The sequence below is a fragment of the Rhamphochromis sp. 'chilingali' genome, assembly GCF_963969265.1.
Source record: "Rhamphochromis sp. 'chilingali' genome assembly, chromosome: 10".
In the NCBI taxonomy this organism is placed as follows: Eukaryota; Metazoa; Chordata; class Actinopteri; order Cichliformes; family Cichlidae; genus Rhamphochromis; species Rhamphochromis sp. 'chilingali'.
The window spans coordinates 8,257,924-8,284,888 of NC_137937.1; the positions used below are offsets into that span (position 1 = coordinate 8,257,924).

Here is a 26,965-nt window from a genome sequence, read left to right on the forward strand (position 1 = left end):
CAACTTGATTGTTTTGGGGAGGAACATGGTAACGCCACACAGAAAGGTCCAGACAGATGGTGGATTGAACCCAGGACCTTCTTGCTGGGAGCTATCAGAACTAATCACTGTGCTGTCCAAAATTCAAGCACAGTGTTTACCAGATTAGTAATCTCTGCTCATCTTTACTTTTTTTCTTTTTTTTTTTGCCTGTCCCATTTGGTTCTTTAGCCGTCTGAATTGTTGTCTGAAGACCAACAAGGATACCCAATGGATTTATTTTGCCAAATGGATCATCGTGGCATTGCCGTATTGGTCCATTTGATCGACCTTTGTTTTTATTATTTATTTTATTTTATTTTCAGTTGTTACAGACGGGACAGACATAAGTGAGGGATAGGAAAGGGAGAAAGAAAGAGGAAGGAAAAGAAAAACAGAAGGGGAGAGGGACAGTGAGAAAGGGGAAAAAAATAAATAAATAAAATAAAATCTCCTGGATCACCTGTTGAGAGAGAAAGAATAGAAAACAAGCAAAAAAAAAAAAATGCAAAGCAACATACTAAACACAACACCATCGCATTAATCTAGCTAAGTGTAAACAGCAGTAAATACTAAATATTCAATGTTGTTGTGCAGCACCAGGACCGACAGCGCACAATGTGCTTTGAAGTAGCAGCCAAGAAAGGTGTAATTTAAGTCTACGAACAGTGAACACCCGTGTGCACACCTGTGTGGATCAGCACGCTTGTATTCAAATGGTTTCCACATGTAATGGTCTGCAAGAGGATGTAGAGAGCCATAGCCCCGTCCCCCAGGGCATGAAGCAGGCATGGAGGAGATCCAGGCCCCAGACATCCAGAGGCCCCAGAGTGCGAGAGCCCAAGGAGGACCACCGGAGGGGCATCCGTGCCACCCTCATGGGAAGGGCTGAGGATCATCTTTACTTCTGAGAAACTTTATAAGATGCTCTTTTTACACTGACCCACCACCAGCCTAATTAGATCTGGGCTGCTTTCTTCATAGCACCACTTAATATCCAGCGTTTTGTTGCCCCATTCCAACTTTTGCTCTGCTGTCACCAAATTCAAAATTATATATTTTTTTCATGATTTGACTTGTTTTCTGTTTTGTTTTCTGTTGGACATCGCCTCCAAGTCTAATAGTCAACAATCTTTCATTGACATTTACAACTCCTCTTTCAAAAAATTCGGACTTGGACTCACATGTTTGCAAATTGTAAAGTCACTGCTCTGGTCTACTTCACAAAGCGAAACAGCCAAGCCACTGACCAACCGAAATCCCACAAAGTAGACACTGAGCATAAATTACAGATATATGCTATGGAAATGCACAGCTACAAAGCAACACTGTCTGAGTTACTCACCAAGGATGACATACGACTCATAATTATACTCCAGTGTTCCAAAATGTTTGATCAGTTTGGAAGCATTTGCATACAATCTGTTGAGTCTGCAACATTACATTAACATACATGTGATATTTTGAATTTGACAATCTTTATCAGAAAAAAAACATCCACTGGTTTCCACACCATTAGATACCCAGAAATATCAGTTGAAGGTCATAACTTTTCAACAACACTCACCACCCACATTAACATTAAGCTTGTGCCAACATGACTGTACAAATTGATTCACACAACACTCACATTAATAAGGCTAGTAATGAAGCTAATTAATTGCTTAATGATGAAAACAGATATGCAACAGCAGCTTCTGCACAGACTGTTAAAATCATCTCATGCCCTCATTTTAAAAGAGTTGAGTTCCACATCATCGTGCCCTGTTTTCTTTTTTGTTGTTTTTATGATGAAAGAGAGGTGTGTGGCTCAGACACAAAAGCTTCGCCTGAGAGGAAACTAATGTCATTGAGTGGGAGGTTCTGAATTGCAGTAGACAAACATACAGCGATCTAAATAAGCTGAGGGCAGAACATTAAAACAGCTCAGGAGAAGAAGGTGCCACCGGTTAATTTGGGTTTGTGATTGTGCCATATTTGAAATGGCTGATGCATTAAACACAAACGGATGTGCTGAATAGGGTAGGAAGAATAACAAGAAAGCACGCCTTATACCTAAACGGATCTTTAATGTTAAAGATGTAAGTTTGTCTTCTACTGGGTATAGGCACTTAAGAAATGTGATATGCTGATTATGCAAAAAAAAAAAAAAAAAAAGGAAAAAAATGGTGTAAAAAGTACTGAAAAAAAGTTTTTTTATGACCCTCAAATCAGGAAAAGCAGAATCCAATGCATCTGTCAAGTTAAGCCAATCTCATGCACAATCCCATTTATGCTGAGCCACCTAAAGACATTTCACCACCATACTCTTATCCAAAAATTACACAACATTGAGGTTACAGAAAGGGCAAGTATCGAAGACTTGTGACCCTTGGAGTCTTATGGTTAAAGACTAATATCGATTCCAGACTGCATGACTGCTCGTACACATTCACAAGTGATCAAGCAAAGATATCTAAGTGGAAGTGAGTACAGAGTGTAAAAATATAATTGAAAGCACATTTTGAATTTAATAAATCATGCTCTTTGGGGTTTTTTTTAAACTCTCTTAAATGCTTTGATCGAACACCCCACCTTCTTAACCCCTCTTTGGCCCTGGGACCATTTTTGGTCCCAGGGCCAAAGAGGGGTTAACAGTGGGATGGTCTTTTAATGTATCTGACAAATTGCAAATAAAGCCACTGAGTAAACACCTGAATCTGTATTTCCCTTTAACTCTAGATAGAGTTTTAGCTTCCTATATCTTCTAATTTTGGTTTTAGAGCTCAATAATTCCACTGCCATCGATACTATTCTCTGTACACTGCTATTTTTAGAGGAAAACCTACTGTATGCCACTTAAACACTATCTCACTAACAGTGGCTCACTGAGTCATGAGATTGTTTTACGCTCTAAATTTACAGGGCGATAGAGGAAAGTCCAGTCAAAATAAGCCTGGCTGAAAGAAAGCAATTGCAGCTTTTTAGAGAACTGCTCGGCCAAATCATATCCTATGAAACACTGCACCTGGTGGAGAATAAACACTGCCACAAATAGTTTGTGGCCTCGGCATACTCAAAGTGCCACTTTGTCTTTATAAGGACAAGTTGTGATGTCATAATGTTGCTGCACAAAGCATAGCGTACAGCCAGTTGTGGGAAGGTGTAGAATCATTTGGAAAAGGAATGTTGTATCTACTGCAGGTGCATATGATCTAAGTAAAGCTGACTTTATTGTCATTATTGTCACAGCCACAAATGATGTCACAACTGCATCAGAAATTGATGTGCGTGGTCGAACAGACTAAGAAAAGACTTACCAACAGTGAATTGTGTTGCTTTTTAGGCACGATACATAAGTGCACAAAGTAGAAACTTTGTATAGAAGTTTTACATTTTGAAGTTAATCTGTAAATACATACAATTTTTGAAAGGGATTTCTAAAACATTTGCAAGTAGAAACATCTGAAACATCAGAAATTATGTTAAAAAAAAGTCTAAACTGGGCTGCATTTCTGATTTGACATGTAGTCATTGGGACAATTAGATTTCTAAACCAGGTCTAAGGTATTGTTACTGTAGATAAACCTCTACAATATGAGACACAAAACACAGCAACCATTCCCTGTCTGCAAGCATTTAGAGAGAGTGGGGAGGACGAACTCCCTACTGCCAGCAGCTGGGGGGTGAGGAGAAAGAGAAGAGAGAAAAAATGAGCACAGAGACACAAAAAATAAACAAACAGATTTCAGGAGAGAGCAGACAGAAGTTACTGACATGCTGTAATGGCACATAAAAACATCAAGAGAGAAATAAGAGAGTGGAGAAGAAATTCTCAATACATCATCAGAAGTTCCTCGTAAATAACCCCATGTTGGAGTTCTTGCTGTCGCTGTGTGTCCGCAGACTTTCCACTGGCTGTTTGTTCTGTATAAATCACTGCTCTCATTTGTGTGTCTGTATGTGTAAAAACCACAACCAGTACAGTCTACATGCTCACAATATTTGACTTTTTTCAATGAATGAGTCAATGCGACTGCTTTTGATGTTCCTCTTGTAATGGTCTGTTATTCATAAGGTCATGTGTTCACCTGTCAGTACTGAATGTCGGTTGTATTTGTTTACTTCTTATATTATATGTGTTTTATGTGTTGTCATTTCTGTTGCCTCCTTGGCCAGGGTTGCATTTTTTTTCTCAATGAGACCTTCAACTAGATAAATGAAGGATATATTAAAAAGGCCAATCTCAGACCTTCTGGTCAGGTAGGACCTGCTTTTCTATCGATTTTTTTGAATGCATCAGTGGCTTCATACCTAACCTCTGAGTACATGAACATGGGCTTCTGTTTTTACTGAAATACTATTTGTGGCGAGCTCTAATGTAGCACAGATCACAACTGCGCGTGTGTGAGAGGATAAGACAAAAACACAGCTCTTCCTCCCACAGTGTGTGATAACACAGAAACACTGCTGCACTCTGAGTCATTCTGACACACACACACACACACACACTCAGCACACTCAGCACACACATGTACATTGGCACACACAACACACAGAACCTTCCCTCAGCTACCAAGGTAGCAGCAGCAGAGCCACTACTGCACTTAATACACAGTATTTTATAGACATAATGAGCAAATATATTCAAGAAGAAGCAAAAATGCACCACCGGATGGGATGCCTCTTCCAGACTGGAAAGATCTATAATTTCATGGTTAATTAAAACTGGATAAACGAGAAGCTAATTGCAGGGAAATGTAATTAATTAAGCAGTAGGTAGGTGTATGTTGCAGGCTCCCAATCACAGTGGAGACCTGGCTGAGAAACTGTTGTTTCAGGTATGAAGTAGTAATGGTGATGTGACATAAACTTGGGGAATGTGGATAAGGTCAACGACATAGTTTAAAATATCTCCTTTTTTTGTATTTCTTTTCTTAAAAAATATAATAAAATTAGCCACCTGAAGCCTGACGAATGCCATATTTCAGCAGCCATGTAGAGTGAAAATCTTTCTGTGCGTGTGTGTGTGTGTGTGTAAAATCTTAACTCAACAGTGAGAAATAATTGGAGTTCTGCATTGGCAGAATAGAGGGCTGTGCTGCACTCCTCTGAATATGTAACTGATGGGGCCAGGAGGAGAGATAGAGGGAGGAAGGGATGGGGCTGCCTCATTCCTATTCATGTAAGGCATAATAAAATAATCTTTTTGATTTGCAAGCAGTAAATCCTCTCTCCGCTGTCAGTGCTGTGCTGCACATTTTCATCTTGGTTTAGGGGAAGCACTGCCCCTGTCTTGTCTTGGAGCACTGGACTTGTGTTGTTTACTACTGTCGCTATATCACAAATGCCAAGGCTGCAACACGCTCAGCCTCACAGAGACTCTGTCTCAGATGCATGGAGTCAACAAGCTGCACCAATCCTTGAGGCGATAGCCTTGAGCTCTGGGAAACCTGGACTGGATTGGCGTGATTCTGGTGCGGATAAACACCGTATAATGCCTGAGCTAAATCTGGAGGTCAGGGAACACTCACTGTTCATGTGCATCTCCCCTAAGGCGCGCACAGAAGAAATAGGGCAGCCAAGTACAAGGGTATCCCAGCTAAAAAAAAAAAAGGATTAAAAAAAGGAATTGCTCCCAACATAGCTGTGGACAATGCAGTCTATTGCTGCCAAGCGGAGCATACAGGGGAGCACTAAGCTGGGCTGACACAGTAGTCTCTGCTGCACATGATAAAATGACCTTCACATTAAACAGCAGGCAGGGCCAGCAGGAGCTGAGAATAAACCCTGACTGGTCTTCACTGGACGATGCATCACGAGGCAGCAACGAGAATTCGAGTTTTGGGGCCTCACTTTTTACTGCAAGAGCATATTGTGCACGTCGGCACGAAGCAGTTATTCTTACTCATTGGAGGTTTTTTGTGTGAACAAGATCAACATCTCTAAATATAGAATTGAATTTGTGAGCATCATTTGCACTGATAATTATCACAAACGAGGCTGCGGATGGGTCTTAAATTAACCAGTCTATTCTGCATATAGTAGCGTTTTTCTTAATTTAGTTATGCAAAATTATGATTAATGATTAAAAGTGCCTTCAAAAATGTCCCCAATCCACTAACAGTACACATGAGAAGATAACATGAAAAAAGTCTGGTTTGCTCTCTTTAAATTTTACTCACATATTATGATTTTGCAAAGCCTCTGGATCTTACTAGGTCACTGTTTGCTAAACTACAACTAGATTCCTTTTGAGGTTATTTCCCTTCCAGTGGAGAACAGCAGAACAGAAACAGCAGGATCATTTGGCCACTGCTTTCTTTGTGTGTGCAATGGTGTGTTAGAAACAAAACTGCCAAAAAGAAAAAGAACAGACAGCTCCTTTAGAATGTGTACCTATTGTTTTTGACAATAACCTCGTATTTGAACCTCCCATGAAAAAACATGCTATAAAATGAAACATGTTTGATTTGGTCGAAATCAGAAACAAACTGGCTCCCAAGCTGTGTTTTTTTTAAAAAAGAAATTTATGAGAAACACATGCAGAATGGCACTTTTATACACAATCCCTTACAAAAACAGGCTTATACATAAACTTAAACTTAAACAACTTGACGATATGATTATTAAAAAACACGAATGAGTGCCAGTCCCTGTGTAGCAGCTGTTATGTTGCTATTTTGTCACAGGCTGAAGACCGAAAGCCGCGGCAGGAGTCAAGATCTGCAGTTAGCGTATCTGAGAGTAACAAAGTTACTCACACACACGCACACACACACACGCACACACACACACACACACACACACACACACACACACACACACACACACACACACACACACACAGGAGGATTCAGTCCAGATATATTGCTAGTTCACATACAATTAAAATAAACACACAAATAATCAATGAGTAAACAAAATATACAAAATATGGTTAGTAGGGTTTTTAAAAAAAAAATACTGATACATGATATTAATCAATCCTCAAATTACTACTGAATTATGACACTCCAACAACATCGATCCCAACTCTGCCGTCTTTGTCTCCTCCAGCTGACTCTATTAAGAAGTTATCATAAATCATAAAACCTAATTTTAACATTAGCCATTTAACACATTAGTCACCTGTTATCATCAATGTATCATTAATGGCAAGAGGACTGTAGCTAGAGAACAGAGTAATAATTGAGCTGTGACATTACAGACCAATGAAGAACCGGGAGGGTTTCTGGTTGGGCCGAACAGCGGGGGAACCGTGGCTGAACTGAGCAGAGAGCCCCGAGTGTGGAGACCCAATCTGAGCAAATATAGACTGACATCCGGACCAGAGCAGCTGAATCAGACGAGCAGAACTGAGGAGGTAAAGAGCTGGAGAGTAAGGTGGAGCAGTGTGAACGCTGGATGAGAGCGAGACGGCAGGCAGATGTGGAAAGGATGATAAACTTTAACGTTTCAACTTGTATGATCATTTATTAAAATCTGCTTCTCATTTAGTTGTAGAGTTTGTGATTTTGTGAGTTTAAGTGTGATTATTATTCAAAGTTATTTTGTAACTTTTCAATAATGCTATATTTTCTACATTAATTCAATCACATAAAATGTGAATTATATATAACTTAAATTCTTAAATCTAAAATCTTCATGAAACCTAACTTATAATAGGGAAAAATAGTTTCAAATAAACAGCTTTTTCAAGCAGTGACTTCTTTGGCATTACTTCTGTTGTTGCAGGATGGAGTAAAGATCTTCTCTATATCAAAAATGAGTTTTAAGTATTTTCCTGTGTGTCGGTATAAAGTTTTAAACTCTAGTATCGTAGTCGTACGAGACCATCAAAACACACGCACACCCATAATTACTAGCATACACAATTAAACATGGGCAGTCAGATGGTGAGCATTAGTTTGACAGAGCACAAATAAAAAAAAGTAAAATCCCTCAATAAATCTGCTGAGGGTCAGCAAGACTGCTCATGGAGCTACACTTTTAGACTAGTTGCCGCAAGAAACTTTTTCCCCCTCTGCTGATTTCAGACCCCCCCCCCCCACACACACACACACACACACACACACCACACACACACACACACTCGTATAGGGTGCAAGATCGTCTCAGTTCATACAGCAAGTCAGAAAAATATGCAAGAGGAGGAAAGTCTCTGACATTAGTGAGTAAACTTAGTACTTTTTTTTAACCAACTAAAACACATCAGCATTGATCTATTACATCAACCGTGAATTACCCAGGAATAAGACCACATCATGACACATCATGACCAACACCAGAGCAGCTACACTTAAATCAGAACTATGCAGACAGTAAAAAACATCAGCAAAAAAGCAACCAACACTGAATTATCTCCACGTTTTACAGCAGGTTTGTGTGTTGCTTTTCTCTCAACTGTCATTGGTATAATATGGACATATGGACTCAGGACCAATTTGAAATCCAGAGGAAAAGCCCATCCAGTAAACCCTGTGAATCTGACTTTCTTGCTGCAAGGCAACAGTGGACTGCACCTCTGTGACAGCAAAAACAGCATCTAAGGATAACTGTCATTTGCCTAGCTGACATCTCTTTTATGTAGCCATGCCAGGTGGTGACTGTTAATGGAGAAGGTCACATATAGACAGAGAAGGGTTAAGTAGTTAAATCGGTAGAAGCACACGAGTGTATGTGTTTTAAATTCTTGAGCTCTTCATTCCTTCAAAGGTCAGCACTGGAAGAGTAGTTTAATGTTGGTCAATAGCACAAACTCAGGTATTAAAGTCTGTTAAACTCAAAGTGAAAACATTATTAAACTATCACATAATTCATTCAAATAATTAGATTTTATAGCAAAGCAAGTGTTGCTTGCAGTTTCCTAACTAATCTATACACCTTTTCTATACAGGTTAGTCCCATTGAGACTCAATGTCTCATTTACAAGAGATCCAGGTGTACTGTACTGGATGCAGATTTAACTGCATTCAAAACTTTGACAAAGGGAAAACTGTTAGGACATGACGAATGCATCACAGCATATCAGAAATGAGCAGCAGCTTTCCAATTCACAGTCTCCACATTCTAGTTAAACAGAAAGAAGCCTCAGTCCTGAATCCTGTAGCTTTTTGTGGCTCAGCTCTCTCAGACTAGATAACTGGGAGCTATAACGCTCTTCTAATGGCTACCCGAAGCTGGCTCCAGAAGTGTTGATCCCCAAAGCCTGTCAAGAAAAAAACGAGCAACTCCAGCCACGAAAATAACTGATCTGGAAAGGGACTGAGGGAAGAGTTAGAAAAAATCTTATCAACTGCAGCTCAACTCGTGGAATGCAAGTTTCCAGTCTCATATTAGGCACGGAAGTTAACATTATGGATCATCACTTTACATCCTAATTCAGACAAGGTTTTGTATGACACACACAAAAAAAAAACAACTCTAGAGATTTAATATAACAATCTGAATGGTCTTCCATAAAGCTTATTGATTGACACGTTTGACAAGCTCCATCATCTGCAGCCTTCACCGTCTCTTCACAAGGTTAAATGATTCGCTCCTTATCCTTGCCCAAGCTTTTCACAGTGTAATGTAATTGTGAACAGCAGGTTCACACTGTGAAGGACCCAGCAGAGGGACTTGGAGGATATTCTGATTAGTTACACAAGCTCTGCTGTGATGATTGCATGGCTAATGCTTTAAATGAAGTGACTTATTTACCCAGAAAGCGTCCACTGTTAAGTCTGTCATATCACTGATGAGGTCCAGACAAATTCTAAACAGATTAAGCAGGTCTTAATTGTAATAAGCCTGATCTGCACGCTGCTGTATCCACCATCACACAGACTTTGTGCGTTCTCACACATACCTCTTTCCAGAAAGTCTTAGAAAAGTTCAGGCTGCACCGCATGTGTGAAAACTGTGTAAATCTGTTTCTGCTATCTCTGTTCTCTTTAACGTTCTTTGGAATCCTTCAGCAGAACTCCTCACAGGCCACCGAAGCAGCTTGTTGTGCTCAAAGTCCAGTAAAGTCAAAACACTTAAAAAAGTTTTCCTTTTGCTGTACGCACAATTGTGCAGCTTGCCAAGAGCGGCCAATAAGTGTTGGAATTTGGAACAGTACTTTCAGGAGACTTTACTGTTCCACAACTTGTGTGGCCAATTATCTGAGCTAATTTAAAAAGGGTTGAACCGTCTCCAGTTTGAAACCTACTTTTCAGGTATTCTTCCCTTCCTGCTTTCTTAGAAAAGAGCTTTGCACAGGGGTCTGGTGCAGAGATGTTATGCGGTTCTAGTCAACACTGTCAGCTCTCTTACACCTTCCTGTGGAACAGAAACGCTTCCCCCCCCCCCCCCCCCCCCCTTTTGTTTTTTTTTTTACAACCATTGTTTTCCGTCTTTTTGGAGGTTCAGATAGTTCACTGCTCTCACCTCTTGGTTCTAGCCTTCATTCTGCTGGGCTCTGCTTTCTGCACGGTGAGGGGTTTTTGCTAAATCCCTCCCCGTCACTGGGCATAATAGACCACCCCCCTTACAGAGCAGAAATTCACACTCATCCCTTTTCCAAAGAAGCACTGAGGATGTTTAAAATGTGGAAGCAGTTTAGGGAGAGAAATGGAGGAGTCTAGTCTCGGTTCCACACTGAGGGGAGCTGCAAATACATTTAGGCAGGTGAAAAGGCATCATCCTCTACTCATTTCATTCTTCAAACAGCAGAAGATTGACATATCACTTTTCAGGCTTGATAGATTCCTAACACTGAGGTGCCCTTTTGTTTACTCAGCTTTGTGTTCCATAGCCTGTGTGCATTTATCCTTTTGTGCTAAGCAGTAAAGTGATATCTAACTGCTCTTTCTGAAGTGTTTCCAAGTACAGGTATGATTTAGAATACTGTTTCCAGACAGAAGAGGTTAAAAGTGCTGCATCATTGTTCCATAAAATTAGAGAAAAAATACTGTGTGTCCAAATGTTATTCATCTACAAAAACATAAGAAAAGGCACAAATGACAGCTGCACAGCTTCCACTGTAAACCAAGACGTGAATCTGGCATCTGCAACTGAATCTTGATTTTCTTCATAACTGTATGAAGCTTTGTGTTTCCACATCACAGTAGTAATAAAATAAAAGCACAGTGGTGACTCAGAATCAGAAGCAAAACAAAACATGAGGTCACAATCATCTTTATTACTAACATTGTGGATTGGAGTGACTCAATTTAGAGAAAACTAACTGCAGCAGAAAAAAATAGTCTTAAAATATAAACAAGCTTGATTTGAAGCTCATGGAAGGGGAAGATCAATGAAGGAGCTTCTGATAACTTGCCATGCAACTGTACAGGAAGTCCAGCATGCTTGATGACGTTTCCTATCTTCCACTGTGATGGGTTACCTCTTTAGCTGCCATCAGGAACCACCAACTCACCATCTTGCAAAGTTATTATTGACAGATTTACAGAGTTGGTGAGACAACTGACGATTTCTGCACAAGCTGCCAGATTAGCAGCAACACTGAGAGGCATCCTGAAATGTTCTCTAATTCGGATCATAGTTCTTTTTAACATTTCTCTTTTCAGCTTTTTTTTTTTATATTATGAGAGAATGTTTTCAAATTATGATATCTGCTCCTCTTATTCATAATAGCATAACTTTACATTAAGTAGTGACTGACATTTAGGAGCAACCTGGTATTTATTTCAAATACTTGGAAGCAAACATTACAGACAATAAATAATATATTCTGTGCAAGTGGTGCTCCACCTGCTGTTTAGCTAAGGTGAATATGTACTAATCAAAATATGCAAATAAGAACATTATGCTCTTGTATTATTGGCATGTGAAGCAGATTTCTAATGCACGGTCTGAAATACTTTAATTATTCTTATGCTTTTCTCATGTTATGCTGTGCGTTCTAATACATTTTACATTTCAGCTGCTCATTAACACAAATAAGTTCTTGGCTCTTGACTAGAATGTAACTTTTATTATTTTTACAATTCTGTTTCTGCATTGATACCTACTTATTTTAATAAACTACATGCTGTACATATGCCATCTTATTTTTTTTAAGCTGCAACAAATTAGCAGAATGGAGTTCTGCTATTGTCCATGTGATCCCACTATGAACTTAAACCTCCAGAGGCCTTTTTTTCTGTCCCTGGTGCTTCCTCGCCATGCAGCTGATGTAGTGTATGTATACACTATTAGAAATGTGTGCAAGAGTGCAATCTGCTGCACATTGCCCAAGGAGAGGTCAAGGCAATGAAGCATAAGACTGCAGTCACTTCTTGTTCAGTCAAGGCAACGCTGGACACCTGTGCCATCTCCAGTGTGACTGCTCCATCTACCCACCAGGATATGGTGGGAATGCTTGAGGCCTGATTTAATGGAAACTGGCAGTTGAATAAACTGGCAGGCTTACACCAGAACCGTCCAACCAATTGCAAAACTCTGCGCACATGAATGTGTATAATGAATATTGGCTGTGTTTGACAAAGTAAAGTGGTGGAAATTTTATGGAACGGAATGGTTGTAAGTGTGCCTGTCAGTCCACCAGGCTGTGAAACACATTTTTATATCCATGGGTACATACTTTGTTCAAGGTACAGCCATTTTTAGTCTACAGTAGTTTAATTATTACAGTGCATTATTTATGCAGAATTGGTCCCTTTCCTGATTTCTTATTTTTTCCACATTCTCCACTCTTATGTTTCTGATCATAAAAATAAATGTTATTATTAGACAAAGATAAGACAATTATATACAAAATGCAGTTTTTAAATTAAGCTTTTGTATATTAAGGGAAACAAGCTATACAAATCAACCTGGCCCTGTATGAAAACGTTATCCCTCCCCCTTGTTAAATCATGAATTAACCATATTGAAAGCTGAAAGCTGAGTTTCACACCCAGGCCTGATTACTGCCAGACCCGATGAATCAAGAAATCATTTTCATAGACCCTGTCTGGCAACATGAAGTAGGTTAAAATATCTCAAAACGCAACACATCATGCCATAATCTACAGAAACTTAAGGGTTGTTTAGAAACAAAATCATTGACATATATCATCCTAGAAAGGGTTCCAGAACTTTGGGATGCCAGTAAACCACGGTGAGAACCATTAGCCACACTGGATGAAAACTTTGCACACTGGTGAACCTTCGAGGAGTGGCCAGTATTTTGTGCTTACTGCTGTTTAGCTATTTTTAGTTAGTTAGCACAAAGCTTGCTAAAAACCAACAAGCCAGGGTCATAAAATTTAAGTTAGCGCGCTAAAATTAGCATTTAGCTGACATCATAGTGCTGTTAGCATTGTAGGCACACAAAAATGCTAACAACCAGAAAAATAGAGAAAACAGTTTTTCACATCAGAGCAGAATTAAAAGTTTTTTTGTTTGTTTTGTTTTCCGTCAGCCTTCTGTGAGAATGAGAATTAGCTACATTTTTTCCAGTACAACATATATAGAGAGTGGGTTTGTTTATTGCATTATTTCTTCTCTTGATCACTGTGTATTGCTTCAAAATGTGGAACTGGATAAAAACAGTATTGCCTATGCATTAGTGGTACAGCATAAACATTAGTGGCTTTATTTTAACAGCCTTTAATAGGCATAAATGAAACCTACCCTGGTGTTAAGAAGTGGCACCATGAGGCATGGCAAACACATCAACACAACAATATGTAGCCATCCCTGAGGTATTGTGGAAAAATGTTTTCTCCTGTGTAGTTGTTATATGATGACTATGTTCATATTGATATGGGAAGAACATAGTGAATTTGTCCTATTATCGGGTGTCAAGAGCAAAGCTTTTATATAACATCCTGAGAAATAGTGGCACCTCATGCTGCATTTCTGCGAGAGTGGTTTCATCCAACATCAAGATGCTTACATGTTACTAGCAGTGGAACCACATTTATTCCTTAAATTAAATTTAAATAGATGGACGAGTGACTGGCACAGTAATGCAGTAGTGGTGGTGCTTCACAGAAAGGAGGCTGCGGGTTTGAATCCACCAGCTGGCTGGGGCATTTCTGTATGAAGTCAGTACTGTATGTTCTGTATTTCTGTGCTTTTGTGAACTCTCTGGCTACTTCCTTCCATATTCCAAAGACAAGCTTGTGATGTTTATTGGTGATTCAAAACTGGTCTTAACTGGATAAGTGGTTTTAAAAAACAGATGTATGGATGGATAGAAGTTCAAATATTGACATAATGGCTAGAGAGTTCAGGGTCAGCATTTCATTTCATCACTGCTCCAAGCTGGTCAAGAAGGCTCACCAGCCCCTCTTCTTCTTGAGGACTCTGAGGAAGAACCACCTGTCCTCAGACATCCTGGTGAACTTCTATCGTTGCACCATCGAGAGCATCTTGACCAACTGTATAACAGTCTGGTACGGGAACTGCTCTGCCTCGGACCGGAAGGCGTTGCAGAGGGTCGTGAAAACTGCCCAGCGCATCGCCGGAGCACCACTTCCTGCCATAAAAGACATCTACAGGAAGCGGTGTCTGAAAAGGGCTGGGAAAATCATCAAAGACCCCAGTCACCCATCACATGGACTCTTCACCCTCCTGCCCTCTGGGAGGCGCTACAGGAGCCACCGGACTAAGACCACCAGGTACCGGAACAGCTTATTCCCCACAGCCGTCAGACTCCTGAACTCTGCCTCCTGACATCTGACCCACGTTAACTCATGGACTGAACATACACACACCCACAATGGACAACCGTACCCTCAAACACACAATAATAACATGGACTGAACCACCACTCACAACCACTAACACTTTATATAGCCTCTCTAGGAATTATATCTCACTTATCTTAACTGCACTACTGTATAGCTCTGTGTAAATAATCATTCTGTACATTCGATAATTTTTAATCCTACAACTGTTTACAACTTGCATAGTTCCCATTTCTGTATAACTGTATATCTCAGATTCTGTAAAGTTATTTATTTCATATTCTGTATAGTTTTTCATATTTATATCCTGTTCATAGCCTGTTCATAGCTTGTACTCACTACAGCCTGTACATACTTATAGTTATAGAATATTCACAACATACCTCATACCGTGTACATTATAACATAATAGACCCATTTCTGTAATATACTTACATATCTATATTATTGCTAATATATATTGTAATATATCTATATCACTAAAGCACTTCTGGATGGATGCAAACTGCATTTCATTGCCCTGTACCTGTGCATGTGCAATGACAATAAAGTTGAATTCTATTCTATTCATTAACCCGCAGAATCATGACCACCTAAGAAAGGAAAGCAAAGACAACATCTGTTTTCTGGTACTCGACTACTGGATTTGACCACTGCGGTAAATACTAACTGTAGCAAAACCTATTTCTAAACTTAGCTGTAAAACTGTCTTCACTTTTAAAAGTGAACAGATATTCACAGGTCAACCAGATGTCTGCCTCTCCTTAAGCACTGTTCTGCTGGAGGTTCTCTTCTTGAAACAGAATTAATAGACACAGTGCTATGATGTGGAAAAAACGATAAATTAAGCATTTTTCCAGTTATTGATAAAAAAGATGAATTTGATTACCATTAAAAAGTCATGTAAAATAATGATGCGAATGTGAAAATCAGCAGTCAACAAATGTCTAGCTTGCAGTAAAATAGTCTATCAAATGTACATTTTATATATTAATTTATACCGCTCAACCTTCTGTACTTGTACAACACAGGCATTTCCAATCCTGTTATCGACTGAAAGCCTTGCTGGCTCAAGGAAAATATTTTTGCGATATCAAAGCATTATCAGAGCTGAATGTGCAGATCTCATAGGGCTATCTGAATCCTAATTTTTCTTCATACTGTTCTGTTTAAATGTCAGAACAGAAGGCTGACTAACCAGCCAACACAGAAATGAAAATGCAGTAGAGTCAAACTATGGGTGCTGAACTCACGTCTGCCTGATAAAACTGTAGCATCAATAACTGCTTTGCAGTTTCACAGGTTTTCAACGTTTCTTTTAATAAACAATTTAATCTTATTTATGAGAGTCTGTCTGGCTTTAACAGAGTAAAACGTCAGTGATCGCAAAACTAATCTGACTGGTACAAAAAATCTGAACAAATGAAGCCACAATCCCAAACATGCCATTTTACAATCTCCATCCACAAAGCAAGCATTGACTGACACCCCCTCCTCCTTTACATGAGAGCAGGTTATCACCGGGACTAGCATGACCAGGAGCGTGTACAGTTGTCAGATGCCATCAGCTCAACCGGGTCCAGACATCGGGTCACGCCAGGCCGTACGCACTCCCACAGTCTCTGGAGGCTGTGCTGGCGAGTGTATTTTTAGATAGTGCCACCTTATAAGCACAGCCTGGTCGCATCACATCTGTGTAGTTTAAGTGGAGCCTTTCCCATCAAGGCAATGTGCCCTTTTACCAAGGGCCTAAGGTCAGACTACAGACCAAACACAGATTTACTGTGACATTTAAAAAAGCAAAGATGAAGCAATGTGTGAAGCTAGTCCTGGTTTGGTCATAGATTTTTTCAACCAGCTTAAAAAGAAATACACAAAAAAGTTGGTGTAGATTTGCTTGAAAAATGTAAAATAATTTTGGCGATGCTGTGTAACTACAGCAAACCGTGAAGAGACTACTCTTATGAGACATTTTCAGATAGCTTTTAATGGACCAATGAAAGTTCTAATGCTAGCTGAAAGGTCCAGGAGTGAATCACCCTTTGGGAGATCAACACCACTGAAAGTTAGCAAATGTGCCTTGCTTTAAGAGAATAAAAACAACAACAGAATAAAGTAACGCACATGCAAAACTGTAAATTTGCATTTTACAATGCAGTCAGTGTTCCATAACAACAAAAAACACAAATCAATGTAACAGCCTTAAAGCCTGTAGTTCTAACCTAAGATGACAGGTAGAGTGTTCAAATTGTCCAGTGGCTCCATTTTTAAAAAAGTTTAAATTTTAAATGAATAAACAGGTGACTGTAGAGCTTAATCTTTCCTTCTCCCTGTCCAGCCCAGTGTGTACCCCAAAATGTATGTCAAGTGTCAGGAATTAAATCTAGTGAATTATTTATTTTGTATTTTGTATGTACAAAAAGAGGAGTACATTTTATGGATCAGACCATCTATTTTGGTTGTTTGGTTGACTTGTTTTATTAAACCTCAGATTCTGCCCTAATTTATCTGCACCACAAGTCTTTAAAATCATGCAACTGCCATGCACACATACTAAAAGAAAAAATCGTTTTAATCTTAGGCTTCAGACATCCGAAATACTGCCACTGAAGATATTGAATAAATTTCAAGGAACTGTAAAGATAGATGGCACATGCCTATAGACAGGCTTGTGTCTTGAACCTTTTGAGGATACACTAAAATAAAATATGTTATAGTTATACACTATCTTTCTAATCACTGTAATAATAACAGTGTAATTTTCAAATTTGGTTTGCTCAGATGACTGGTAAAGAATACAGGTATTTAAAGTATCAGTCAGTAGTCTCTACTTTTACATCAAGGGATACCCAGAACCAAATACATATTGCATACATACATACATACATATTGAGAACACGATGATCAAAAGACCAATATGCTCCAAAAGGGAAGCAAAACCCTTTGTGACTGAAATTATTTCTGTAGAAACAAGTTTAACAAAGAATATTTCAGATCTATTTTAGAAAGTCATTTGACTACAAAGCCCTCTTCTCTCATGTGATTTCAAAATTTAATGAATGTGGTGCAAACATTGGTCCAAACATACAGTATTAGTGATGAGACAAGAGGGTGCAGAAAGTAAACTATCAAAGCAAGGCTGAGAATTTGCTGCAGAAATGAGTGAACCCTTCACTCCCCATCATCCCCATCGCTCTCTAACAGTAAAACAGGAGCTCTCCCTCCTGGAGCAGACATTAACCCGGAGGTTGATTTAATTTGAATCGCAGGAAGGCTCAGAGGAGTTGTTCTGTCAGGTCCAAATGGGTCCCTTGGCTCTCATTCTAGACTAATGAAAGGATTCTGCATCAAACCACATGAACTAGAGATCCTTCTGTCCCCTCTACAGAGGTCCATGTGCCTATTAGTTGATCCGTAAAATGCCGATGGGGAGGGAGCCTGTCTCTATAGACAGGTTTGATGGTGCTTTCCCTGTGGATGGCATCTCGTTACAAGCAATAAAATCACTGTCAGCAGTGGGTGCCACCTGGAATGTAATCTACTGTACTATGAATTCAAATTTGATTGATGCCTAATCATTTTTGTTTTTACTGTACAACTGTAGTAACAAAAAATAAATGTGAAATGTTACTTTTCTATTTGGAACCGAGCAACACACACAAGCACAGTGAAGCATCTTCAGAACTTTGAATTTAATCAAAGGTAGGCAGAAACTTTTCTGTTCCTCTGCAGGCATCAATGAAGCCCCTAAAAACTCAACTCTGTTCACCCAGTTTACAAATATATATATATATAATATTTTTTTTCTCTTCTCAATCAAAAGAATGTCTTCAGGGCGATATGACCAAAAATACTTATCACGATATACATTTGAAATTTTGCGATAACGATATAATGATATAATTGACACTAAACAAAATACTTTACAACTCTACAACTTTATTAGTGCAAAAAAAAAACCATCAATGTATTTTTCCCTTAAACAAGCAGCTGTTTTTTATGTGCATTAAAGTTATATAAAAATTTTACGGTGCAAATGCAAATTCCTTGCTGACAGTTTAACCAAAAGGCATTTCCAGTGGAAATTGGCCAATATATCCTCAGCATAACCATGTACAATATCCACAAAACTTAAAAAGAGGTTATACACACGCAATACGGTAATATTATGTTGAAGCACAGTACGTATCACTCCACAAGACTCGTGCCTACAATACCCGTAATGCTCCGACAATCCATCAAGCGGTGCGGCTTCGTAGCTTAGCAAAGTCGTACTAAAATATTTGACAGATTTTCGAATGCCGTGTACGACATAAAATCGTTTCGAAGTCAGTAAACACAACCAGAATTCAGTGTGCTGTATTTTCCAAAAAACACGGTAATAACGACGGCCCGCTAGCATGCTCTACCAAAAACAGTGCTTTGTTGTGTATCTGACGGACGAAAGCTAAACCAGTTCCACACCACTGAAGTTGCAGCATTTTCATCCGTTTCATTCAACGATCCGCTTTCGCCCTTCTCATTGCCGCCATGCTTTTTCTGCCATGTGCGTATGAAAACAAAGGCACTGCGCATGCGCATTTTACCCATATTCTATCGCGATATTTCATTTTCTTATCGTTCATTTTATATGGCCTGCCTGCATTTGTATAGCGCTTTTCTAGTCCTTAAGGACCCCAAAGCGCTTTACACTACATTCAGTCATTCACCCATTCACACACTGGCGATAGCAAGCTACATATATGGACATATCTGTGTATATGAAGACTGAACAAAGCCTCATCTCTCCTTTACTTGTCTTCATCCTGACTCTTACTCTTCCATACCACACCAGCACCAGACCTCACCTACTATAAGTTGCATCACATGTGTGATCACACATACCACTAGTGATGGGAATTCCGGCTCTTTTTAGAGAACTGGCTCTTTCGGCTTGGCTCCCAACCGGCTCTTCAGGTTGTTTTGTTGCTTTAATTAATTTATTATTAACAACAATATAAAATTATGCACAAAAGGAATTACTTTAAAAAAAATGTGGTTTTATTTATATATATAAATATATGCGGTGGCCCCTAGAGACAAATCACGTACAAACTCCAAAGCACATTTCTAGCGTTAACTGAACTTCCAAAACAGAGCTACCTACATCACTTAAATTACACAATTGAAAGCATATGTGTATTGTTTGTGTATTTATACACAAGCACTCATATATATTCAAATAATTTAAAAAAATGTTAATTTACCTGTTACTACCACATACCAAATCTGGTTGTTGGTACTTCCTGGCCTATGTAGCCACTAGGTAACAAAAGCTCAACACTGCGCCTAGCATCCTGGAGCACTTCTGTTGTGTTTTGTACGTGTTTTGGAGTTTGTATGTGCTTTGTCTCTAGGGGCCACCGTAAATATACTTTTATTTATTCACTCCACATAAAATGTAATAAATAAATCATATAATAAAAAAAACACCTGTTTACATTTCACCTTTTAACTATTTAAATTTTCAGCTTTTTCCTTTTAAACAAATTTAAAGTGAAACAACACAAAACACTGCAAACCACAACACAATTAAATATAAATTAAAATATGAAAATAAAAGGAAGATTCTCTGTCATATGGGCCTGCATGAATTAACTTTCTGAATCCTTTATCATCCGCAACTGAAAATAGTTGTGGATGATTACTATACCTTTCTAATGTGACATTGTTGTTCCTGGCTCTCTTTCTCTCTATTTCCCTCTCGCTCTGTTCCTGTGCTACTGCGAGTGTAACTACCGCCCCTCCCCCCTCTTCCCAGAGCAAGCACAAGGCTCGCGTGCGAGTGAAGCGGAAAAAAATGCGAGAGAGAAGCTGAGAGAAAGAAAAAAAAAAACACCCACGGCTGGCGTCGTTCACTTCAAAGAGTCGGCTCTAAGAGCTGTTTCGTTTGCGACCGACACATCACTACATACCACAAACTTCCCTCATATGAAGCAGCCTACAATGTCAGCTCAGCAGAAAAACTTGTCAAGCTCCTCTGATTTGAACTCCCCCTCCATGTTAATGCTACAGAATGGAAGGATGTTGTAGTAATACAACAAGGTCCATGTAGAAGCCATCTTCTGGCTGTGGGTGGTGACAAAGCCATTGCAATACAGACACAAACTCTGACAGCTACACACAAAATTCTAACAGCTTTGATATTTGGACTGCAGGTCCATAAATGCTTCTCTGGATCCAGGGGGTTTACTTCAAGAAATGACTCTGATATTGGTTTGAGCTCTAAGAGAGGACATCAGCTGACTCCAGTTTAGGCATGGTGTTGCCTGACTCTGGGCCACTTTGAGGCTGAGGAACTGGGCAGCGATGAGAACAATGACACAGGCAGCTGAGGAACACAATGGTACGAGGAAGTCTAGCAGGATAAAAAAAAAAGTCAAAGTTGGACTACAATACTTCTCCACAACATGGAAAGCCTTGCTTTCTTGTTGGGTGTCATCTTGAAAGCCAGTCAGGTTCCCAAGAAAAGAGAAAACTGTCAGAGTTGGAACTGGACAAGAAGCCAGTTGACTCAGGCAGCAAACAGGGTGACTATCAGGTTCCACCTGATTCATACTCTTTATATTTAGCGTGGTTGCCCATTATCCCATTAGTCTGACTTCCAGCCCATATCAGCTGATGGCTCAGTTGATAACTTTAAGCAGAGTCATGTCTGTTGTTATTGGTAGTCTGTTCTGTTCTGATGACGCTTTTATCTACCGTTTTCAATACGTCCATTTAAAAATGAAGAGAACCTAAAACAATCATACCGCATATGAAAGTAAGAGTTTCCTTTTGTCTATAGTAGTCATGACTGAACTATGCTAATGGGTAACACACATTTCTGCTTGTCAGAGTGTACAATGTTCTTATCACATCATCACATAAAAATCACATAAAAAGTTATACTGTGATGGAAGGGAGGGGGGGAGAAAACTACACTAAAGGTATAAGAGGTAATGGTGTCTGCAAGTACGGAAAGGAAAGGAAACAGGAAAGAGAAGAAAATCTATTATAAACAAAACTCTGAATATAGTGACATTTGTTGGAGGGAAAGAAGGAACAAATGATAAAGCAAAAGATCAAAGAGGAAAATACATATTAAACAAAGATAAATAAGAAACAAGAAACAGAGATAATGAGAAAAGAGAAAAGAGAAAGAGAGAGGGAAAATGAAAAGTGGACCAGAAAATGAAGCCCAAAACGAGTGCAGAGGAAATGAAGAGAGGAAAGAAAATGATCTGAGAATTAAATAAAAGAAAACAGATGACAGGAAAAGTAAAGGCAAAAAAAGAGGGGAATAAAAGTTTTGGGTAAAGAATGAAAAGAACAGAGGAGAAAAAAACTTATAAAGCAAGAAGAGAAAATATCTAATGTAAAAATAGCAACACAGGAAGGGAAAGAAAGAAGGTTAAAAAGGAAGCAAGGAAGGAGTATGAAATAAGAAATGCATCAAAACCAAAAACAGTAATAAGTAAGTGAGAAACACAAAGGAAAGAAATCAGTGGAAGAGAAACAAAAAAGTAGAAAAACATAGACTAGGACCAAAAAGGAGATAGGGTCAAGAAATTCAAGTAGAAGAGGAATGAATAAAAAAAACATAGGAAAGTAAAATAAGAGAAAACAAAGGAAACAGGAAAGGAATGCTTGGAAGGTAGAGGAAAGGAACTTATCCAAAACTAGAGAACACAGAGAATGGAGGCGTGTGACATCTTCCCAACCCGTGTAGATGGATACAAGAGGAGAAAGAACAAGAGCAGCAGGATTAGATGACAAGCTGAGGCAGCAAGCGAATGCAATAGCATCCCTTGACATGTCCTTATCTGGTTCAGAAACCCAGATTTCTTTACTGATAGCTGGCAAACCCTCAGTAATCAAAGCACAGACCTCTCCCTGTCTCTTCATCAAAGTCTGTCCACTTCTACATTCAAGTCTTTCACCACCACACTCCAACTGTAAACTTGACTTGGATTGGAAATGCACCTTTCACCATGACGCTTACATCAAATATCAGCACCCACCATGAAATTTCCACACTGTGATGCTTATCTGTGTGCTGGCAGAGCTGCAAAGAGGATGTTAGAAGCGTGTTTTCACCCTTCCTCAGTGCAGAAAAAGAGGAACAAAAGTCACACATAATTGTGTCTGTCAGACACATCGCATGCTTCAAATTTACATGACAGTAATGGCTGTGAGGGCCGGACACCAAACAATGCGCCTTTGTGTTTGATGCAAGGTTGACGTCCTCTGGCATCGCCAGCAGTGCCATCACAATCGCATTGTTCATTGGTCTAAAAATGTGGCAACGCTGTTTATCAGTCACCTATTCTGAAGCACAAGGGGCCAGCGAGTCTCACGGCTGTTGTTGTGAAAAATCCATTAAAGGTTTCCATATGAGACCAGCAGGGGTGGACTGGGGCTGAGGTGTGTGTGTGTGTGTTTCTCGGTGATTACCAAGGCTGTGGGCAAACACACAGCAGGATGAAGAGAATTCACACAGGACTCACATTGTCTGATCTGAGCTTCTTGGCAGGGCAACCTCCATCCACAGGATGTAGCATGTAATACAGTCGCACTTTGTTGGCATGTTTCCGACTCTGCAAGAGAAAAAAGAGGAAATGACTCAAATCTAAAATGTAAATAGGCATATACATCAAATATATTCTTGTCAAATAAATACATGCATATAAATTCAACAGTAAACAACAAGACAAAATACATGTATTTGGTTGAGTTTAAAAACATCACCCAAATGTGTGGATCAGAATAAAAAGAAGGCTAAATCCCATTGTCCCAGGCTTTGTCCCAGACAGTCACACAGTGGTTGGAGACCATTACACGAACAAATTATTGCAATCTTTTGCAACAAACTTGTGATCTTGTTGTCTACAAAGACTTGCAATCAATTGCTGTCGTCAGGCCTCAATACATAGGTGTGTCAAGATCGCAATAAAATGAGAATACAATGGAGTCAACTTGCTATCAGCTTATCATTGAACAAATTGACAATTACATGCAATCTATGACAGCACAGCGATTAACTATGATAAATCCCTGAAAATCACAAATCTGCAGTTGTCTGCTTACAGAGAAATTTACATTAACAACTTATATTCAGAGTCCAGTCAGAAATTCGTACATTTGAAACAGAAATTCAGAAACGTCTACATAAATGTTCAAGTAGTTGCAGCAAGATGGTAATTTGAGTGCAAAATAACACAGAGGCTTAGTAAATGTCCTATTAATTGCAAATATTTCAAGGCTACAAACCGTTGATAACACTGCAGAAACAAGAAAAAGACATTTTCACAATGAAATGGCAATACGAAAGGGGTAAGGATGAAACCATAGAGATTTCTCCGCTTCAGGCAACTACTACTACTGCCTGTCACCCCTCCCAGGGTATGGGCCGCCAAAGGTAGAGTTTTCTGTCCTGGGCCATTCTTTCTAGATGGTTCCAGGTGTAAGCCCATCATTTTTGATTTTGCCACGAAGTCTTGTCGCCAGGTGTTTCTTGGGTAGCCCCGCTTTTGCTTTTTTGCCTTGGGGTTCCACCTGAGAACCTGCCTGGTGATGTTGGTTGGCGGTTTGCGCAAAGTGTACCCTACCTAGCACCATCTTCTCTTCCTCATTTCTTCCCCTACTGGGAGTTGACAGGTTCTTTCCCCTAGTTTGATGTTACTGATTGTATCTGGCCTTCGAATGTGAAGAAACTTTCTGAGCAGCCCGTTCTCACTCCCGAGGTGTAACATGTCGACGTTTTGTCACATCCCGCGGCGTTCCTGAGGAACGCAAAAGGAGACCTTCGGCGTTCTTATGGTACGCAGCGGGTTATGGTTGGAATCCAGTGCAATGACGTTCCTGCTGTAATAGACGTTCCAGCCCTGTATTCCAGCCCTAAACCTAACCTTATCCCTAGCCCTGACCATAACCTTATTCCTGATCTTAACCAGGACTATAATGATGTTAAATAGCGTGTTTCTAAGCGATTTGAAGAAAAAGAGCGAACATGTGTAGATGGAGTCCAGACGGTTCTCATATTTCCTCTTTTTTCCGAGGTCGTCATTTAGGAACGTGGTGGGTAGCCGAAAACGTAATATGTTGACGATTTGTCACCTAGCGTAAAATGTTACGCTTTGGGAGTGAGAACGTGTTGTTCTGAGACAGCTGTTGAGGGATTTCTGGATTTTGCATTTTGAGGTTTTATTTGTCTTCCAGCTTTCAGCCCTGTACAGCAGTACTTCATTTTGGAGTTGAACAGTTGGATCTTGGTAGTCAGGGTCATCTTTCTGGATGCCCAAATGTTCTTGATCTGGATGAAGGAGACTCTTGCTTTGCCAATCCAGGCAAACCACTTGGTAATAATCACTGAAAACCTTGTCCAAGTTGCTCTGGTCTCCAACAAGTTGACTATGAGAACCGACTGTTCCCTTATCAACAAATACTATATATATACAAAACTTTGACATCCAACTCTGTTACAGGAGAAATTATGTTTCACCTGAGAATGGTAAGAATGTTATTGTTCCATCAGTGATCAGAGATCCCAAGTTATTGTGAGGCCTATTGGGACACAGAGTGTCGGGAACAGAAGATATATTTGGAACATCGGATGCCCCTGCAACATATCTTCTCTGCCACGGTACTAAGAGACACCCTGTTCATGCCTGAACCACTGCTACTGACCTATTTAAAACTGCAATATAAACTTTCCTTATATATTTTTGATCTGCCATTTATAAAGCCTGTGCTTGTACAGATGATAAATATCATGTTGAAAAACTGCCCTGTTAAGTTCCTGTGTTTCTAATAAGGCAGTTTGCTTTTAAAATATGCTTTTACAGGAAAAGCCTGAGAGATATTGCATTAACCTCCTAGGACCTAGCCTCCACATATGTGGACATCACATTTTAGGGCTGTCTAGACCAAAATACTAAATTTTACATCAGTATTTGCTGGAGCTTATTTGAAAAAAAAAAATGATGTTGTTCAAACAAAAAAGAAAAACTTTCAGAACAACTCTTCTACCCTTTAGTTCTCCCTCTTGTTTCAAATTACTGGCTTAGGTTAGAGGACCCATTAAAAATAGGTGAAGGCCGTCAAATGAGGTGCACTCTTCCGATCCCTGATACTGGACTGAATTGATAACTAGTGCTCGGTTTACTGAGGTTGAAGCAGGAGTCTTCTTACCGGCAGCCCATCAATCCCCCAGGATCTGATAGCACAGCCATGACAGGAGAAAGACGGGATTTGGGAGGGCAGATTAGTTCATCTGAAAATGACTCTGCTTAAGGATGTAATGCTTTAGAAGTCAAGGGGAATGACACAAGGTAGGAGGAGGAAGTAGGAGGTGAAGGAAAACATCCTTGGATACTGCAATTTTTCTTTTTAAAGAATGCCACAGAGGAGTGATAGCTACAAAATAAGTCTAGTGAAGCATGTATAGTAGCAGCGTTAACAGGGCCTGATGCCTTACTCCAGCGGACAGGGGTATCAGAGACATCCATGTGTATGCATTTCTTTACAAGGGCAAACTCATCCTGCCTGGGCAGCGTGGGGAGAGCAAGCCTGCGTGAATATATCTGTCTTGCCTGTCTGGTCTCCTGGCAGAGACACAGCAACATGAGCTCTGCTGCTTCTTTAAAAAGAAAACAAACAGAGCTTGAAAAGCAGGAAGGGCTCATGAATATTCACTCCGCACTTATCATTAAAATCTGAGCCGGTTTGATCACGTACGTTTTATATTATATCTGCATGAAAAAAAGAATTTTCAACTTTTAGCTCAAATAAATACAAACAAAGCATTCTAGTGTTATATAAAACTCTGGTCTTGATCTGTGCATGATGTTTTACTCTTTAGAGCAACAAGGGAATGTTTCAAACTGAAAGAAGGACGGAAATTTGACTATTTGAAATTCAAATTTTTTCCCAAACTTACCGATAAACTGGCTAAAATAAAATGATTTATTCTTTGGCAGAACCAGGCAGTGTGGTTTTGTTCAAGCAGTTTGATGATGTGTGAAGATATATTTTTGATCTGTATGCCAAAAGAGTCTCACATGACACTGCATAAAAGTTGGTACACCACACAAAATGTGTTGCTTTCACAATAAAGGCTTTAAAATGTGACAAGATTATTTTTCTTTCTTTCTTCTTTTGGTTCTTTGACTTATGTGTCGAATTTCTTCTTTCTTGTTACACGTTGTACAAAAATCTCTAAAAATGAATTTGGCCATTCACTATTTCATAAAAAACATGTAAAGAATAATCTAAATATA

General features: G+C 39.4%; 1 protein-coding gene across 1 annotated transcript in view; it reads right to left on the reverse strand.

Annotated features, from left to right (window-relative positions):
- The window catches only part of zmat4a (zinc finger, matrin-type 4a), a gene marked incomplete at its 5' end in the record, with an annotated part of 152,025 nt that overhangs the window by 71,122 nt on the left and 53,938 nt on the right, over window positions 1–26,965 (reverse strand). The window contains 1 exon segment of the mRNA XM_080894520.1: window positions 23,195–23,284. Coding sequence (XP_080750646.1) covers window positions 23,195–23,284 — 90 coding nt within the window.